The 19,841-nt window shown below is 37.3% G+C and overlaps 1 protein-coding gene across 1 annotated transcript in view; it reads right to left on the bottom strand.

Annotated features, from left to right (window-relative positions):
* Positions 1 to 1,775: 1,775 nt before the first annotated feature.
* LOC116301179 (uncharacterized) overlaps positions 1,776 to 19,841 on the bottom strand; it is a 51,555-nt gene continuing 33,489 nt past the window's right edge. The window contains exons 39-68 of the mRNA XM_031710198.2: positions 19,720 to 19,773; positions 18,849 to 18,956; positions 18,397 to 18,450; positions 18,265 to 18,318; positions 17,589 to 17,642; positions 16,999 to 17,052; positions 16,151 to 16,204; positions 16,015 to 16,068; positions 15,426 to 15,479; positions 14,785 to 14,838; positions 13,617 to 13,670; positions 13,388 to 13,441; positions 12,522 to 12,629; positions 11,805 to 11,858; positions 10,423 to 10,476; positions 9,801 to 9,854; positions 8,100 to 8,153; positions 7,962 to 8,015; positions 7,178 to 7,213; positions 6,711 to 6,728; positions 6,176 to 6,193; positions 5,932 to 5,967; positions 5,365 to 5,394; positions 5,161 to 5,220; positions 4,737 to 4,778; positions 4,025 to 4,154; positions 3,722 to 3,825; positions 3,197 to 3,253; positions 2,895 to 3,098; positions 1,776 to 2,489 (exon numbers count right to left, since the gene is read on the bottom strand). Coding sequence (XP_031566058.2) covers positions 2,343 to 2,489; positions 2,895 to 3,098; positions 3,197 to 3,253; positions 3,722 to 3,825; positions 4,025 to 4,154; positions 4,737 to 4,778; positions 5,161 to 5,220; positions 5,365 to 5,394; positions 5,932 to 5,967; positions 6,176 to 6,193; positions 6,711 to 6,728; positions 7,178 to 7,213; positions 7,962 to 8,015; positions 8,100 to 8,153; positions 9,801 to 9,854; positions 10,423 to 10,476; positions 11,805 to 11,858; positions 12,522 to 12,629; positions 13,388 to 13,441; positions 13,617 to 13,670; positions 14,785 to 14,838; positions 15,426 to 15,479; positions 16,015 to 16,068; positions 16,151 to 16,204; positions 16,999 to 17,052; positions 17,589 to 17,642; positions 18,265 to 18,318; positions 18,397 to 18,450; positions 18,849 to 18,956; positions 19,720 to 19,773 — 1,962 coding nt within the window. The 3' untranslated portion in view covers positions 1,776 to 2,342. The remainder of the gene's footprint in view (positions 2,490 to 2,894; positions 3,099 to 3,196; positions 3,254 to 3,721; positions 3,826 to 4,024; positions 4,155 to 4,736; positions 4,779 to 5,160; positions 5,221 to 5,364; positions 5,395 to 5,931; positions 5,968 to 6,175; positions 6,194 to 6,710; positions 6,729 to 7,177; positions 7,214 to 7,961; positions 8,016 to 8,099; positions 8,154 to 9,800; positions 9,855 to 10,422; positions 10,477 to 11,804; positions 11,859 to 12,521; positions 12,630 to 13,387; positions 13,442 to 13,616; positions 13,671 to 14,784; positions 14,839 to 15,425; positions 15,480 to 16,014; positions 16,069 to 16,150; positions 16,205 to 16,998; positions 17,053 to 17,588; positions 17,643 to 18,264; positions 18,319 to 18,396; positions 18,451 to 18,848; positions 18,957 to 19,719; positions 19,774 to 19,841) is intronic.

Genomic DNA, 19,841 nt, shown 5'->3' on the forward strand with positions numbered 1-19,841 from the left:
CAAAGGAATGGCGAGCTCATATAACCTTTTTGTTTGTTTGTTTTATTGGGTGTTTTTATAAATTATGATTTTTGAATTACAGAGTACAAACACTATAATTGTGCAACATAAATACCACTAAATACTGCTAAATTATGCTAATCCTAGAGTGACCACAGTAAATCCGTGAAACACTATAAAACAATGGAATTTGCATACAATTGTGTTATTTAGTATTACTAAAGTTTCACGAATTTACTCTGGTCACTCTATTGTTTTCTATTGTTTATAAATTAGCACTATTTACTAATAAATAGTGCAAATTGTTGCACACTTCTAGTGTTTGTACTCTAGTAAGTTATGTATGTGCACGGCTCTCATCCATCCATTCAGTCTTTCCTTTCTATCGTTCATTCGCATTCATCAACTCCCGTGCCATCGCTTTCACAGCATCCGGCAAAGAGTCTAAAAAAAAATAGCGAGAACCCAATATCGATGATAATTTTAATGTTTTGGAAAGAAACAAAGTGACTTTTCTAAGGTCTGTACTCTATCGAACTTAAAATGTCGTCAAAAAAGTGATCCAAACTTCGATTCGTAGTGAAACCACTAAATGCGCTCCTGTTCGCGGACGAGGCGCTTTTATGGCTGCCGACGCCTATGTTCAGTATGTTCGATATAAAGATTGCAGCCGATCATGAGAGAAAAGCCACTTCGATTTGTTATAGTAACTTTAAAAACATTTAAGCAATCACTTAAACAAGCTCTTCGTATTGACAACTTACCACATAAAAATATGACTTCTCCTCAAAGCAATCTTTTCTTGGGATTGCGCGTGAAGGGAAATCGCTCACCGAGTTCTTCAAAGCACGGGTAAGCTTCACCTCAAGAATTGAATGTAGGATGTAATATAACTACTGTAAGAGAGATGTGCCTAAATAATAAAAAAATGTTTATTCCGTTTTTTTATTATCCTATACATCAAGTTTTTTTAAACACCTCATTAGTCATCCAACTAACTCGATATTTTCAGTATTGATTCTACATAAGTGAATTAGTTGAATGGTAAAAGAATTTTCATATGATTTGAGTGGCGCATCTTGAGGATATCAAGGTTTATACTTCCAATATGTTAATGAATACGATGTCATTATAGGCATGATTAAATATACAAAACTTTTCTAGGGCAGTAAAATATACTGCATACAACATCAACGTCTTACTCAGGGTTTGTAGAAAGGTTATTGCAAATTTGTTTTCTCATAATAATCAGTGTTTTATTTATAAATGATGACAAAACTCAAATTCCTATAATGATATCACATCATTAACATATTGGAAGTATAAACCTTGATAATATCTGCAAGATACACATCACTCAAATCACATAAAGATATTTCAGCATTCAAATATTTACTTTATGTAGAACCAATACTGAAAATATCGAGTTAGGTGATATAGGCACTTTAACGAACCATCAACAAGCGATGTGAAAAGTATAACTGGCGAAATCCTCAAGAAAGAAAGTCGTTTTGTAAAGGCTGCGTTCATAATATGTGGCAGAGGGGGGCAGGTGAAATCTTTAAATTACAAAAAAATTCTTAAGACCCCCAATTGAAGTCCCCCCCCCCAAAAGAGAACTATCCCCCCGGGCAATCTCTCGTATATGTAGTATATTACATATGTTCTTGGACAATTAACGCTAAACCGATGAAAGCAGTACCGTATGGGTTTGGAAATAGGTTTGAAAATAGTCACAAATGCTTTCATTGTAAAATGAAAAAAAAAAAGATGTATTTTAATGGATACAAGTTGTTTTAATAATTAATCATTCGAAACGACTTTGCACAATTGTCATACACGATAAATGTTCTGATAAACTCAATACTCAGTGAATCATTAATAAAAATTTAAGCTCTTAATAATTTTTAAAACCTATTTGTCGTGGTTTTTATTTCCAATCTGGTACAGACCCAAACATACGAGACAGAGCACTGGGGTATTGAGGTATGAACCATGAGTCCAGAAATTTGTGAATTATAAAAAAAGAAGGTATACATACGCACACATCTTAAAAAATCAAAAGAGTATAGCACAGAGCAACGATTTACATTGCCTCTTAATTCTAAGTCACTGAATTTATTGTAGAATCACAGCTTCAAATTATGCACCATATTTCTTGACTACTCACATGATCTGTATTTTAATAAAGAACTAACATAATCCAAAGAAAAGAATTACATACAAAACTATATAAAAGTACTTTCCGCTTTCATCTTGCTATGGAGGCGATACATTTTATTTTGATATTGTACAAGAACAGAGGTTGTTTTTTTCAGCGTGATATCGACATCGAACGTTCGTTACGCAAAGCATACTGGTCCAATTTCTATTTTGGCTTGCTGGTTGGGTTTTTCGATGTCAAATACTGACACATCTACGATGGGAAGCCTGTGTTTTTGTGCTGTGTCTATGATGAGGACAGTTTCATGCCATTTGTTGTCTTTGCTCTGAAGAGATACCGGAGAAAAAAGCAGGTGAATAGCGTGATAGTTAATGTTTACGATACCAATGGGATTCATGAGTGATCATCATAAGAAGGAAAATGGAAAATGAAACAAAAGAAAAAGTTCGTACCCAATCTAAAACAGGATGCACAATTAGTGGTCTTAGACGCTTTTATCATTCTGCTTCTATCCTTTTTGCATCTAAAGCCAATTTTGTCGACCTCTTGACCCACCAATGTCTCTGTTGTTCCTCTAAGGCTCAGATCAAACGTCGAACTTCACATGAGCCGAACCTAATTGAAATAATGGATAACGAGGCGGTCTTCTTTGGTGTCATTAGGTTCGGCTCATGTGATGTGAAGTAGTGACATGAACCTTAAAAGTCAGGCCTGGGCAAGCTTCACTTACCGAACAGCCATCCTTAACGAGAGTCGGTCTGAACTTGGAAGGACTTCGTGAATGGAATTCCATATCATTGTCGCCACGTAATTTAATGGACTTCTGAAGAGTCCATGCCTTGGAGTTAAGACAGTGATAGGTGACGTTCTGTTCAGCTTTCTTGCTGTGGGCACGTAGGTAATTTATTTGACTCTTATGGGCACTGTATTCGATCTGTATGAGGGAAAAAGTTTAGTAGCTGGCCTATTATTCCCCGTGGGAGAGGTGTCAAGGAGTAAAGGACGGAATCAAGTATAGCGGTGTCGCGTTACCTCTTCTAGTTTTAACAGCTCACTCATCCATTTATTCTTGAATTCCATCTTAATAGGCTAAATTGATAAAAGAAAATTATATAAATAGGTAGTCTGTTTTGTCCTCTGTCGGAAGATAATATATTTATGGTATACAATTGGTCCTTTTTGTGAATAAGGACAAAAGAATCTCGTGGTTTTTATTGGAAATATGAGCATTTATAGCGCGTCCCTAAACCAAACTCAGAACAGGGGTGTTTACTATTTAAACCAATCCATTCGGTAGGAAATTCATTCGCTAATGGTAAGAAAAGAGCGGGAAACTTTGATTTCGAAAAATGGTACATGTATAAGCGTCTACCGCCGAAAGAACCGAAAAGAGCGGGAAAAGTGGATTACCTCAATCGGAAGACCGAGTTTTCCGGAACTTTCCGATCGGAATGATACACACCATTTGTTTTTCAACCGAAATTTCCGGGTTTTTTGGGTATTTGGTAAGCAACCCCTGACCAAATATACGAACCGTACCGCTTTGTAAATACGCACCTTGGATTTACTGGGAGAAATACACGAGGAATTTGATGTGAAATTACAGTAGACTTGGATTGCGTCGTTCTTTGATCCACCATTGGGGTCGATCCAGTACCAGCCTGAGACAAAGCAATGGATAAAAATCTAGCTTAGGATACAAAAGAAATGAAGAAAGAAAAGAGGGAACGAGGAAGGAAGGAAGGAAGGAAGGAAGGAAGGAAGGAAGGAAGGAAGGAAGGAAGGAAGGAAGGAAGGAAGGAAGGAAGGAAGGAAGGAAGGAAGTGATATACAGGGATCTTGTTAGAGCCATATACTCACCATTTTTGAATGTTGGATGATCGAGCTTGATATCTTTACATGTGACACCAGGGAACTCATTGCTCTTACCAGTTGGTTTATTAAGGTTATCAAACATGTCGTTCAGTTTTTCAAGTTCGTAAAAAAAGCCCTGCATGTGAAAGAGAGCAATTATATACATATAAGAACATAGGCTAGAATAATTAGCCACTCCGAGGTTGAGGAAGTTAGCATTGTAGTGCATTTTTGGGTTTTTTTTAGAGGACATATTTCCAAGAATGCTTCCATTTCGTCTCCTAAAACTAAAAGTTTTCCCTCAACCTCGGCTAGCTAATAACAAGACTGAACAAAGTAAACGAGTTCCAGCCAGCAAAAGAGTACATGAGATAATACAGGCATCAGTAACAAGTTTCTTAAGCAAATGGATCTTAAGAGGAGAAAAATTTTGAGCAAAAGGGGAAATAGGTGGGGTGGGGTGGGGCGGGATATGATTAACTCACTCATCAAAGACGAACCATTTTAACAAAACTGCAAGGTAATTCCGAAGTACAATCATTCAAATTTGTGTTAACTACTTTGAATATAGATTGAATGACTAACATTTGTTCGACCAGTCACAACAAATATTAATACAGTGAATGAATTATGAAATTCGCATGAGATTTAATTGAGATTGAGATGAGATTAGCAGAACTTTGATCGCTACTATGGCACATAAAGATAAGATACTCACACTAGGAGCCTCCATGCCTTCGGGTTTGGCTTTCCTTTTTGACTGTGTAAGGAACGATAAAAATAATGACAACTTTATTAAAGCAATACGACTTTTACAAAAAGATATAAAATAACTTTGATCATAAAATACCTAGAGCTACGAAAATAATGATTAAAAATTAAGATAACATGAAAGTGAAAAATAAAAATAAGAAGGAATAATACTAACGATAACCATAATAATAATAATAATAATGATAATAATAATAATAAATCAATATGAAGATTTGGTCACTTAGGCACCAAGGTACTTTCTACGACAAGCGAACGAAGGGCTAAATATTGTTTTTTAATATTTTCACAGGGGCGTTACCAAGATGAGTATATATATAACTCTCATTACCTAGGAGTAATGATATGTTTCAGTATAGTTAGGTACCTACCTGTTCTCCTGTGTAAAGTCGGTAAGCGGGTCCTTTTTCAACAGCTCCGACGCTGAGATACTGAAATAATTAAAATGAATAAGCGAATGAATGAATAATTATAACAACACAGCGATAATATTTTGTCAGCAATGATAAGACATACATTATATGAGTAGAGTGCAACTCTAATATCTGTTAATTAATAATTGATCGATGACTTACCCCTGCAATTGGTGATTGTCCAGGATAACCCTACAATCAAATAATACAAATATCTTCAATATCCCAACAAACAGAACGTGTTGTCGTTGCTCTAAAAGAATTGGTCAGTGGTATACACTTATTTCAATAAAGTTAGTCACCAAAAAACCTAGAAAGCTGAGATCACTGAGGATCAAGGGAAACTTTTAATATCAAACAAGTAAAGCTTTTGATACAATTTGCAGCTTTATGCTCAGGAGAGGTGAGACTGTAATTGGTAAAAAAAAAGGATCTAAAATCCATCAACAGTTATTAAAGCCGTTGAAACATGTAAAATGTAACTACCCATAATCCTTGTTGGTCTCAGCTTTGTAGCTTTTCAGGCGACTAACTTTATTGAAATAAGTGTATACCTACGTAGCGTCTCAGATAACCACGTCCTATGTCATTTAGAGACATCAAGAGGGCCACAAGGCGTATCGGAATAGAACCGGGGAGCAGTGGTTAGAAGCGACCATTCTCACCACTAAACCACCCCATTTTTAAATACAAGTTATATATATTATTATATATTATTATTATACTCACTCTTGGTCCAGGGGGTCCTGGTGGACCTGGAGCTCCCTGTTAAAGACAAAGAAAAAATCTCATAAACAATAAAGTTAGGATAATTTACTCAAAATCAAAGATGAGGCCAGGTCTATTGTTCACAATGTGAAAGCTCCCGGGAAGGGGAGTTTTTGCGACCCTATTTGGGAGTTGCATTAAAAGGTGTCATTCTAAACAAAAGTACTAATAATTAATAAAGTACTAATAATGTATAATAACTTACATCTCGGCCATCTCGTCCCTAAAGAGGAAGAAAATGAGAAAAAGTGAGTAAAAATAAGAGAGAAAAAAGTGAGTAGAAATAAAGCTAACTCGCTAAATGGTTTATCATTTGACGAATTACTAGTTGACCTGTGCGTGGTGTCTCTAGTTTTAAGCCCCGTGGCTCAGACATCCTCGCCATTATAAATTCATAAATATCCCTATATTATGCTTGTAATATATGTAAATGTTTATATATTTTTCTATATATATTTTAAAATATTTTTAAACCAGCTATGCTAAACTGGGCATCTCTGCTTAAATATTGCCCATGAATAAATAAATAAATAAATATCTCGTTAAACACACTTGACGAAGAAACTGTAATCCTTTTAGTTTTTCTTTCTAAAATCCTCTATTTTCCGAAACATTCTTGAGCCGCCATGATTACATGATTCAGCTCTAGCTAGAAGTTATTCTGCATTGCCGCATATAACAGTGCAATTTTGTTACAATTTGCAACAGAGTCCTATTTAAGTAACAAATATTCTACTCACCGGTCGTCCACGTAAACCCTGTGGTGAAAGAGAGATAAGAAGATATTAGAATAAAGAAAAGTCAACCATATTTCTTGTTTTAAGGGGGGGGGGGGGGGGGAAGGGGGGAGGAAGGGAGCATGTTTAGTGCATTCTTTCTGGAGAATGGCTTTACAATTTCACCTTGTTATACCTATTATATTTTCAAGGATTTTTTTTTGCATGAATCGCAAATTGAATGAGATTTTAAGTATTTTGTCCGAAAAATAACGGACATGAGTTGAGCGCTGTGTGCATAGAATATTGTATGTAGTGGTAGTGCGTGTGAGCGAAAAGTGTCCCCAATTGGTGCGAAAGCGCTAGAACGACTAGACACTTAAATAAAAGTGATTTATTTATTTTATGAGATAACCCATACTACAATAAAGGTTTTTTCCCACCCTTTTGTTAAGTTCACAACTTCTATTAAACTAAACTGTCGTACTTACGCGCTCTCCCAGTGGTCCAATTGGTCCAGGTTCACCCTAAAATGCAAAGACATCGATGTGAGTGGCTAAAGATATAAAGCATCTTTGTTTATCAGTGTTCAGTAAGCCAAAGGTGCGCAAATTTGACCAGTTCTGTGCACAAAAGCAGCTTCTGGTTTTCCAACAGGGGGAAGGATAAAGGCGCAATTACACAGAGCAATTTCCTCTGCAATTTGTCTCGCAACAGCGTTGAAACAGTGTTTGCAGGGTGCAATGGAGACGTAATCGTTGCCAAAAGTAGAAACCAATTCTATACTTTTAGGAACGAATGCTTCAACTTGTCTCACAATATTTTTTCAAATTGCGCTGTAGGTTACACTGCGTAGGTTGCAATGCGTTTGGGGCTAAGCAATATCCTGCAATACGAAGAACGGCATTACAGGAATACCGTGAATACATATTGCAACACCGAGAAAGACCCAACCACACTTCCTTCTATAAAATACCAAGTAGTTTTCTGGAGCAGTTGCAACATTTCTAAGAATATGGGAAGATTTGCAAGGCTTGTTACTCCACCCTACTTTTTACTGCAGGGAACGCGTAACCTAACCTTAAAAATTGGCAGAGCGGGCTAAGATTGTAAAATATAAAAGAGACTAGTATACAAAACAGAAAAATTGAAGATACTAGTGTGCAATATGGAAAAAATGGGGCCCTTCCATTACCTTCTCCCTTAGGAGTTAAGCCCTCAAGATCGTATTTTAAAAGCTGCTGTTTAAAATAATACATTGAAGGTGATACTTACAGGCAGACCGTTAGGTCCTGGAGCACCTGGCGGTCCTCGTGAACCAGGACCACCCTGACATGGAAAAAGAATTTCGTTATTTAATCATTAAAATCACTAATCAACAATTGACAGAAAAACGGTTGTAGTTTTACTTACTCGTGGTCCAGGAGAGCCATCTGTTCCTGAGATTCCTGGAGGTCCTTTGGGACCCTAAAATACAGGAGAGGTAATTATATAAGTTGAAGACAACAGCTGATGTATAACAAAATGTTAGCCAATCAAAATCCAGAAAAGTTGCAAAACTGAGGTGTCACTTGTCTCTTGAAATTATGGATTTCCAGGCAACCAAATAAAAAAAAAAAGTTGCTAATTATAAGAGGATGATAACAGTGACACAATAACTAATAAGTTATATATTTTTATTGCAATGACGGGCATGTTTTTATTTCTTACTGGTCAATTTTCGCAGGCTTCATGACACCACAGTTTTGCAGTGATGTCATTTCTACGTCACTATTTCAGATCAGCTGGAAGTAATCCATGATTGGAGGTAACATATTATAACGATTGATCGCTCTCATTTACTTCAGATGACACATTATAACTGGTAAGGACTACTGGGTACCAGCTTCCCCGACTAGTCGTCTCCATTACAACACAACAAGTGAATAAGAATGACCAGTGGTTACTAGTTGGGATTGTGCTGTTGTGTCGAATACAACAAGTGAATAAGAATGACTAGTGTTCACTAGTTGGGACTGTGTTGGTGTGTTGAATACAACAAGTGAATAAGAATGACTAGTGGTTACTAGTTGGGACTGTGTTGGCGTGTTGAATACAACAAGTGAATAAGAATAACTAGTGGTTACTAGTTGGGACTGTGTTGGTGTGTTGAATACAACAAGTGAATAAGAATAACTAGTGGTTACTAGTTGGAACTGTGTTGTTGTGTTGAATACAACAAGTGAATAAGAATGACTAGTGGTTACTAGTTGGGACTGTGTTGAATACAACAAGTGAATAAGAATGACTAGTGTTCACTAGTTGGGACTGTGTTGGTGTGTTGAATACAACAAGTGAATAAGAATGACTAGTGGTTACTAGTTGGAACTGTTTTGGTGTGTTGAATACAACAAGTGAATAAGAATGACTAGTGGTTACTAGTTGGAACTGTTTTGGTGTGTTGAATACAACAAGTGAATAAGAATGACTAGTGGTTACTAGTTGGGACTGCGTTGGCGTGTTGAATACAACAAGTGAATAAGAATGACTAGTGTTCACTAGTTGGGACTGTGTTGGTGTGTTGAATACAATATGTGAATAAGAATGACTAGTGGTTACTAGTTGGGACTGTGTTGGTGTGTTGAATACAACAAGTGAATAAGAATGACTAGTGGTTACTAGTTGGAACTGTTTTGGTGTTTTGAATATAACAAGTGAATAAGAATGACTAGTGGTTACTAGTTGGAACTGTTTTGGTGTTTTGAATACAACAAGTGAATAAGAATGACTAGTGGTTACTAGTTGGAACTGTTTTGGTGTTTTGAATATAACAAGTGAATAAGAATGACTAGTGGTTACTAGTTGGAACTGTTTTGGTGTTTTGAATATAACTAGTGAATAAGTTAGAAGGAAAGGTCAACACCGTGTAAAAAAAAGTTAAACTGTACCGACGTTTGGGACGTTGGTTGTTCGTCGGTGTAAAGACTGCTAACTATTCCACACCTTCGATCAGCGCGTTTTCATGACATCCTCGTGTCATATCCGTGGAAAATAGATAATGGATCTATGAGTTGGAGGAGTGAACGCGTATCGTATTGCCTGACACAGAGAGTTCATATGCATTAAAGTATTTACCATTGAACCTGGGGCTCCAGGGTCGCCCTCTCTACCAGTAAAGCCCTTGTCACCCTGTACAAGAACCAAGAGGATAATCATTAGTATAAAGCTTTTACAATCGCTGCTCCTAAACTGTGGAACAAACTTCCGCAGCATATTAAAAATGCAGAGTCTGTTGATAAGTTTAAATCTCTACTAAAAACACACTTGTTCAAAGGTGCATTTAATTGCTAATCAATATATTCTATCGCTTTAGTCATCATTAGTTTTATATTATATATATACATATATCTTGTAGTTTTATATAATTGTACAAGGCACATACTATATACATCAATTTTCCCATTATATTCTATATATATATTTTTTGTAGATATTTTTCTTTTATCTTGTAAGCTCAATAATAATGGTTCATAATAATGGTTCATAATAATGGTTTATAATAATGTTCAATAATAATGGTTCATAATAATGGGTGACAATAATGGTTCATAATAATGATTCATAATAATGGTTTATAATAATGGTTGATAATAATGGTTCATAATAATGGTTGACAATAATGGTTCATAATAATGGTTCATAATAATGGTTCATAATAATGGTTATTAATATACCATAAGCATAATCAAGCTGTTACCTTTTCTCCTTGAAATCCACGTTCTCCCTTAGCACCAGTACTACCTGGTAAACCCTGTTGAAAAACAAATAAGCAAACAAATAAAGGAACAATGCAGTCTTTTCTCTACAAGCACAAGAATAAATTGAGTCAGTCATGAAACTCTGTTGCCTAATTTTCCTTCAGGGTTTTGACCTAAAGAAAACCCACCTCATTCATCATGAATAGACAATTTTTTAGTTCCCTGTGTTGCTATTTTTATAAATAATCTCATTTCAATACCAACGGTACAAAGTAAAAAAAAAAAAAAAAGCACAATAGGCCATTTCACGGATCCCGTTACTCAACCTCAGCCTCGTCAGGATGTAATTATTATGTGGTTAAACGTAATCTAGGCAAAGTTAGACTCGAGGTCAATGACATCTCGCAGTAACGTTGTCCTGACGCATACCGCTATCTTCCGCTGTCAACGCATTTATTACCTCACGCTATCGTTGATCGACTCAGCTAGCAAGTTGTTTATAGCATGTCGCAATCTATTCTAGTCGATCTCTGTGACCTGTCTGAGATATGGATCATAGCTATCATTAAGAAATACGATAAGACGCTACACACGTGATCACGCTAGCTTAATGCCAACCACGCGAACCTTTACTCGCCATCGCTATCGCTAGCACTCGCTATACGACGCTATTACGCTACAACACGAGTTTAATTTTCCCGCCCGCCATCCCTACCACTGGTACAGGTAAGTAGAGGTAAGTATTCCATTGACTGATCGCGGTCAATGTGACAGGTGTTCAGTGGGTGGTGACAGGGTTACCATGGTTACCGCTAATTTGTGCCTGGCTCCGCCCATCCCACCGAATAAGCACCTAACGCCAAGCTCATCATTAACGATGAGTTTAACTTTAGGATTTGACTACAGCCCGCAGTAATGAAAGGAATTTACACATCAACAAACAATTGAATCACTTAAAAATTTCACAGGTTGTAGGCAATTTCTAAAGAATATATTACACGCTGACGAGGCTGAGGTTGAGCCGCGGGATCTGTGAAATAGTCTATTCCACAATACGAACGCTTTGAAATTAAAAGTCCACAGACCTTCACTGAAACACATGAATATTCTACTCAAAGTCGAGGCTAACCAGCTGAGCAACAGAGAACTTAAAACTGCAGTATGTAACTAAGTGTTTAGTGTTTCGCCGTATATCAATAATGACATCATAAAATTAATGCATCCGGTTACCAAACGATTTCGTGATTTCGTACAAGACTAAGAAAAGATTGCTCTCCAATTACGAAAGGATACAATCATGTTTTTAATTTAACCATCTCATTCAAATAAAGTTTTCACCAAAAAAAAGGTAGGGATTATTTAGTTCTACGAAATACGATACCTGTGGCCCTCTTCGTCCTGGCGCACCATCCTTGCCGTCCAATCCACGTTCTCCCTAAAGACCCATTAAAGCCAATCAATTCATGAATAAATGACAAGAAAACTAAAACAAACAAACTCATTAGAATTCTTTGCTAATGAAGAAGGTAAAAATAAATAATAATAAAATATAAATGAAAAAAGAAGGTAAAATATTCTTTTATTTCTTTACATAGATTTGCTGTCTTTGATGCATTCAAAACTGACACCATGGGCGCGCTTCAATTCCTACCATATTTTGACGTCATATGATAATGAAAGTGACGTCATGGCATTATTTTATTTTGAAGTCATCTGAGTCCAATGAATGTGACGTCATGAACAACAAACTATTTTGATGTCATATGATGATGAAAGTGACGTCATAACATGATATTATTTTGACGTCATCTGAATCCAATGAATGTGACGCCATGAACAACAAACTATTTTGGTGTCATATGATGATGAAAGTGACGTCATAACATGATATTATTTTGACGTCATGAATCCAAGGAATGTGACGTCATGAACAACATAAAGTATTTTGACGTCATCTGAATGAAAGAGAAGTCATAGTATAGTCATAAACCCGATCCAATATTTTTCAGTCGAAACAAGTGCTTTCATTCAGTTTCTCGCAGATCTTTTTGCAACATCTTTTGCTCTCTATTAAACATCAGGCTAAATAATCGTTTACCTTTGGTCCCATCAAACCAGTAGGTCCAACAGGTCCTTCGGGTCCAGAAGGACCAACAACTCCAGGCGCTCCTGCTAGACCTGGCTCTCCAGGCGCACCTTGTTCTCCCTACCAACCAAATACAAAGATTATCATTCGAAAACAAAACATAATTTGCTAATTGAAGTCATTTCTAACTAGATATTAGTACCACTCAGCTCCAATCAAGACAAATATCTTATCTATTTCAGGCGCAATGCTTTCCGTAGTTTTCACTTTGCGATTGTCATTCAAAGCATTGGGACGTACCGCCGAACACTCTACTACAATAGCAGAATGGGTTTAATTTTATTTCAACTGCTCGGTTCGATTCCCAGACTTAGCATCACATAAGAATGGAGTTTGTTGATGTTTTTCCTGGATTTGAGGGTTTTTCTCCGGGTTCAATTAAAAACTAACAATCTAAATTCCAATTCGATCTGTGAGTTAACCATGCCGTGAGTTTGATCAATCTAGAGGTTGCTTCTGGGCTTCGACAGCTTTAAAGGTTTCATAATCGAACAATGTAAAATATAATTCTGTCAACAAGGACTAATGAGTAAGTTGCTCTAACAGGCGTATCCAGGATTTTAAAAAAGGGGAGTTCCAAAATGGCGGCCAAGCAGAAAACGCTTGTGTGATCGGCTTCACAATGGGGGGTGGGGTGGGAGGGGGGTTCCATTGTCATTTTCCTGCGCATAAAGAAAAACATGATCGCCTTCACAAAATCTCACAAAGAGGGGTTCCATGGAACCTATTGAATCACCATTGGATCTGCCACTGTCTTTCTGTCTAGATCTGCTAATCATACAACACTCACTTCATTCAAATGATGAAAAGTGGCTTACCTTAAGCCCATTAGAAGCAGCTGTTCCGGGAGTACCTTTAGTACCGTTTTGGCCCTAAAAGAAAAACAAATCATGGCAATTCAGTTCTTTACCTTTTTCGGTAATTTTTCTGATCATCTTCCTTCAATGTTTTTTTTTTTTTTTTTTTCGTAAAATAAATTATTTTTTAAATCTTTTATTTCATTATTTATTAATTTTTTCTAAATAAAGTAAATTCTTAATGTCTTACATTTTCGCCGGGGCTGCCAGGTTCACCGGCACGTCCAAGTTGTCCTCTTGGTCCCTAAAACATTTCAAATAATTAAATTTCAATTTGTAAAGGAAAGAATAAATAATGGTAATACTAGCAATAATTGGGACGAAATTGCGACTCAAATGAGACTCAACATTTTGCATGGTTGCTGCTGCTTTCCTTAAATACATCATCATTCAAACGGTGATAGAGCACTAGGGTGTTGGTGGATTTTCCCTTGCCAATCTTGGCTTCCGTCCATAATGCTTACAACAGTCGAGTAGGTAATTCTATATCTTTTTTGATAATGGAAACCACATACCCCGACGTATACAGCTATTTCAAAAAACGTTTGGTGAAGGTTTTGTTGCATGTTGCTTACTAGTATTTATTGAAGAAATAGAAAATGCGCGCGCGTGCTGTGTACAGTTATGAAGCACGCCGGGGTTGCCGGGAAGAACACGAGAGAAGCGTTAGGAGAAGCACGACGAACGTGTAATCTGCCAATCCCCAAGTGCTATATAGCTTCACACGGCACAGCAAGCAAGTTTTTTATTTCTTTTATAAAATACAAATTACATGAATGACGAAACTGAAAGTGCGCGCGCGTGCTGTGTGTCTCACAAAGCACGCGCTCCCAACCAATCAGAACGCGAGACTTAGAACAGTTATTTTTTGTATATAATGTCAGCTATTCCGGAAAAACGTGCAGACAAAGTTTTGAAAATTATCATATCGTTGTGACCTTTCGCTGATTGCATTCACATCGCCCATAGTGCATTTCGGGCTTGACATACAACAGGTAACAACTTTCACAGACTTTTTTTTGACCAGCTGAGTGGGCTGCCGCATTCCCCGAAAGGAATTAAGGGTCAACTATTTTCGGTTAGCATTTTCCTATCAGAGACAATTTAGTACAATGCAGATTTCTCTTGACGATTGAAAGGGAATCCCGCCATGAGTTCGACTAGCATTTACGATTGATTTAAAGGATGAAGAATTCATATTTCATGGGTTCTCTTGGCAGAATCAAGGAAAATACTAATCAAAATACAATGCCGAATACTCAATCCTGATTGGTTGACCTCGAGTTCGTTCTGAAGGTCAACTCAGCTGGAGTGCTGTATCTTGAAGAAGAAGTAGAAGTAGAAGTTTGAGTACTTACAACAGGACCAGGTTCTCCATTGCGCCCATCTTTACCAGCTGGTCCTCGTTCACCCTAAAGAGAAAAACATGAATAAAACTTACAAAGAAACACAAATAATACTATTAGTCCTATTTCATTCTATCTTCTTATTTTTGTCTGTAGTAGCGGCTCTTCGATCGAGTGAATAAGATAATGGAATTTTTTTTGTCGAATTAAGACTAGCGTGTGAAACTTAAACAAGGTAAAAGTATAGACGCAAATAATTAATTAAAATCTATTACAAATTACGGAAATAATTAAAAATCAAACTATATTCTTATTTTTCTTTGGTTAAAGTAAGTTAATAAAATAGTGGATTTTTGTCGAAGGACTAGCGTGTGATATCTAAACAACGTAAAAAAACGCAAATGATTAATTAAAACCTACTTCAAATTACAGGAATATCTTAATTGGATTGAAATGTCTGATAAAGATTAAAGACAATGTTATATACAATAATAGCTTGGGGATGGGCCATTAGATAATTGAGGGGGAGGATGAAGGAATTCATGGTGCACGATATTTTTTTCGGTGCTTGCTCTACATACTTTTGGGGATTTACACAAGTCCCGTTTAAGTTATCTAATGCTCTGTCCCTTATTGTCTTTATTATGGTTTACCTTGATGCCTGGGGCGCCGGCAGGTCCTCGGTTTCCGGTTCGGCCAGGGGTGCCCTAAATGACGCATGGTAATAAAATCAACGAAGTGTCTTGCGTTTTTGAAGAAGAATCTTCAAAAACACAAGACGCTTCGACTTGATGTCGTTTAATGGACTACTTCGACGATACGGTGTCTATGTTGCCGGGGGGAAGACGGGGGAGGGGGCAAAACAAAACAAAGATGACGGAAAATATACAGGGTATTGTAAGTTTGTCTTTCTTATATGGGTAAAGGGAAGGGATGTGCCGTCTTGATTTATCTTTTGTTGTATTTTCTTGAGATCGACGTCATTACTGCAACAAAGCTTTATTTGCCACCTGGTCGCCCCATAATGCCTTGCGATCCAAGATCGCCCGTCGTTTAATTCCTCGAAGTAGTCAATTAAGGTTTAATGTGTTATCATGAGATAGCCACGATTTTGTGTTAAGTATGTCCGCCAACATGGCGGCTACGTCCTCTTGAGGATGCCTATAAGCCAGCATTACCTGAAGCCTAAAGAAGCAATCTATTATAATTATTAAATCATTATTGATGATTATTAGTACTTACAGCTGGTCCCTTCTCTCCCTTAATTCCAGACAGACCAGACAGTCCTACTTGTCCCTAGTTATAAGGCACAAACATTCGTTACTGCAAGGTGTAACCAAGGTAAACAAGAAGACTCGATCAAAAGTGATGAACTTACCACTGGTCCCTCGGGGCCAGGCAATCCTGGCTCTCCATCTTGGCCTGGAGTTCCCTAAAACAATTCATGAATTACTTAGGTTAATAAAACATGAAATTGCAATTATGCCTCGATCAGGAATATCTTAATGGGAGGGTTGCCCAATTCTCTTGAACAAGGGGATCATGTATAAAGCGTACACGCAGTACAGCATGTAACAACATGTTTCCTATTGTGAATCATCCAATCACGGGCAACACGTAGTTACGGCTACGATAACGAATTTGCCGTATTTTCTCGCTCACAGTTCTATTGATTTTACAAATTTTATAACTATTTTCTATATTCACAGAACAATGCATGTGTTATTACAGTGCAGCTACTATAACCGGGGCCACTTAGCAGCGAGAACCAATCAAATCGTAGAATTAAAACAATTCCAACTTTGAGTAATGGAGCCAATCAGAAAGCAGCAGAAAACAAAAGCGTTTCAACATATCCTTTTATTCCCACGCGAAAATGACGATGGCTGTCAGTTTCAAAGTACAATTCTCGTGCAGTCTAGGTTTCTGATTGGCTCCACTACCCAAATTTGGAACGTATTGTTTTCATTCTACATTTTAATTGGTTCTTTTGTCTAATTTTGTCTAACTGGTGTAAGTGGCCCAGGTTACAGTATAGTTGCATTAATATTTCACCATTATTTTCTATCCTCACTGAACATAGCGTCCTAAGCAGACGTCCTTAGTGTCTGTCACGCAACGTTTCTCTCCCTGCTTGGGGAGGGAAATGTTGCGTGACAGACACTAAGAACATCTGCGCGTAGGCGGGTACAAGGAAGAATGTATGTATAATTGTTATTTTCTTACAGGCTGTCCTGGTTCTCCATCACGTCCTGGTCGTCCTGGTTCACCAGTTGAGCCCTATAAAGGAACACGTAATAAATCGTTAACAAGAAAAAAATCTAAAATCTCGTATACCCCTGTCGTGTTCTCTGAGTCCATCAAATTTACAATAGTCTGAGCTTTTGTAGCCCTAAAGTTTTAAACACTGGTTTTACAACATCAGGTGCAGGTTATAATTCAGCTTGGGCTACCTGTGGTTAGATGGCAGAACAATAAAATCCCTTTGCTCTCGGGAATTGAATTCTTTCTCATTTAAAACGATCGTATGGTTCCTGCCATCTAACATGGCTGCCGTCACGTGATCATGGTGCAAAAGCTCTATTAACGAAAGCTAAAGAAACAAAACATTTTTGGTAGTTTTTGAGGTCGTACAAACATAATGTAAGTTGACTCTTACGCTACGCAAATACGGCCATGTTGCTGGTATAGAACAGTAGATGTCCCAGTGACATCCTTCTTCGTCGATTCGAAAGCATGCTCGTCGTGTCGTGTATTTTCATCTTTTATGGGACATTCTTACAGAAGATACTGAAAGACTTGATGAATGCACTTACCTTGGCTCCGTTGATACCATCAAGTCCTGGAGCACCTGCAGGGCCAGATGGACCCTATAAAGTAAATAAAACAACATTAGAACATGAATAATATTATTGAAAAAGTGATTACAATTATTCAGATTGGGGGTGGATAGACAGACAGACAAACAGACAAGAAGAAAAATGCACAGACCTGACCAACATTGGTACAGGCAGATCAAAGACCAGACAGATGGACAAACAGACAGACAGACAGGCAGGTAAATAGACAGACAGACAGGTAGATTGACAAACAGACAGACAGACAGACAAATGGTCAAAAAGACAGACATATAGAGACAAGACCGAAATCCAGATGGATCGAAAACTAAACAGATGGTCAAAAAGAAGAGATAACTAGCTAAAAACTAGTGTGAGCTGCGTCGGTGTCTCTAATGAAACAGTAATGATAAAAAGGTAAATTATACACCGTGAAAAGATGAAAAAACGTACTGATATTTCGGACGCTAGTCCGTCGGAGTAAAAGAGAAAGAGGTGGTAGAAAGGAGTGTTTATATAATGAGAATAAGACAAAAGAAACCAATGAGAACAAGGTAGGGTAGATGGACAAAAAGGCAGGCAGATAGAAAGACAGACAAACAAATAGACAGACAGTCAAATATAATCAGACAAAAACGAACAATTAATTATTTACAGGTTGTCCTGGTGTTCCTGGCGAGCCTGGATTTCCAGGTTGGCCGGGTAAGCCCTGCAAAAATAGAAAATATCAACCAATCAACAATGATTAACTTCAGCAGATTCACTCCATAACGTGTTTATGGGTTACCTGTCTTCCCGGTGATCCATCTGTACCCTTGGATCCAGACAATCCGCGTTGGCCCTGTTATACCAAGAAAAACTATTCATTAATATCTCAAAATTATCAAAGATATATTAATGGTTCATGATTTTAATTTCTATGCCAGGTTTCATTGAAAGTTAGGCCGCTGAGGACCACGAATTTTTTAGTATTTTATACTATTTTGCATTATTTATCTATGATTAAGAGTTTAAATCTTCGAGGAGAATTCTGCAAAAAATATCAGCCATTCCGAGTTTGAGGAAAAAACAGGGTCGGGAAGTTGGCATTGCAGTGCATTCTGGGGTGGATTTAGAGGACGAAATAGACCCGATGCACTGGAATGCTAATTCGACCCAGTTTGTGCGGTTCCTAGCAAGAACGTCGTGGTAAAGGTCTATTACCGGGGGTGACGCCTATCGATAGTAAAGAATACTTACTAATGTTCCAGTGACACCTGGTTTCCCAATGCCACCTCTTGCACCTTTACCTCCTTTGACACCAGTAGGTCCTCTGGGCCCAGGAGGACCGATCGGTCCAGCGGATCCCTAATGATAAGACAAGGTATCAAAAACAACAGACCAAACTTCTTGATAAGGGTAACATTTGAGAATGCGTGCATAGAGGATGATGATAATCTTTATGCTGATGGCGTTCGGACTACTGCTTCTTATGCAGACGATAATGGTGGTGATAATCATTCTATCGATAAGTGTACTGTGTAACTAATAGACGATGGTAATAGCTTTGTCAATGTGATGTTATTGATGCACTGATGATGATACACTATGATGATGATAATGATGATGGTGTTGACGGATGACAATCATGCTATCAATAAGTGATGACTAATAGATGATGCTAATTACTTTGACAATGTGATGTTACTGATATACTGATGTTACAATGATAATGATGATAATGATGATGGTGTTGATGGATGACAATCATGCTATCAATAATAAGTGATGACTAATAGATGATGCTAATTACTTTGCCAATGTGATGTTACTGATATACTGATGTTACAATGATAATGATGATAATGATGATGAATGACAATCAAACTATTAACAAATGAATGATTAATTTGATGGTAATAATTCTGTCAAATATGGTACTGATAATACACTGATGATGATGATGATGATGATAATGATGATGCTGTTGATGGATGACAATCAGGCTATTAGTAAGTGTTAATTAATGTGATGGTAATGGCCGGAACATGCAGAAATTAAAATGATTAGTAAATTCAAATGACTCATCATAAGATACCAAACGACATATATCCAACGAAGAAACACTTACCATTGGTCCAGGCTGTCCGGGTGTACCAGGGTTACCGGGCATTCCACGTGGTCCCTATCGATCCACAATTGAATTCCTAACATTAGCATCATTCTCGTCTAGTAGAAAGCACAACAAAACAC

The sequence above is a fragment of the Actinia tenebrosa genome, unplaced genomic scaffold, assembly GCF_029948245.1.
Source record: "Actinia tenebrosa isolate PJP-AT-01 unplaced genomic scaffold, QUT_ActTen_1.0 PGA_scaffold11__36_contigs__length_13525064, whole genome shotgun sequence".
NCBI classification, from domain to species: Eukaryota; Metazoa; Cnidaria; class Anthozoa; order Actiniaria; family Actiniidae; genus Actinia; species Actinia tenebrosa.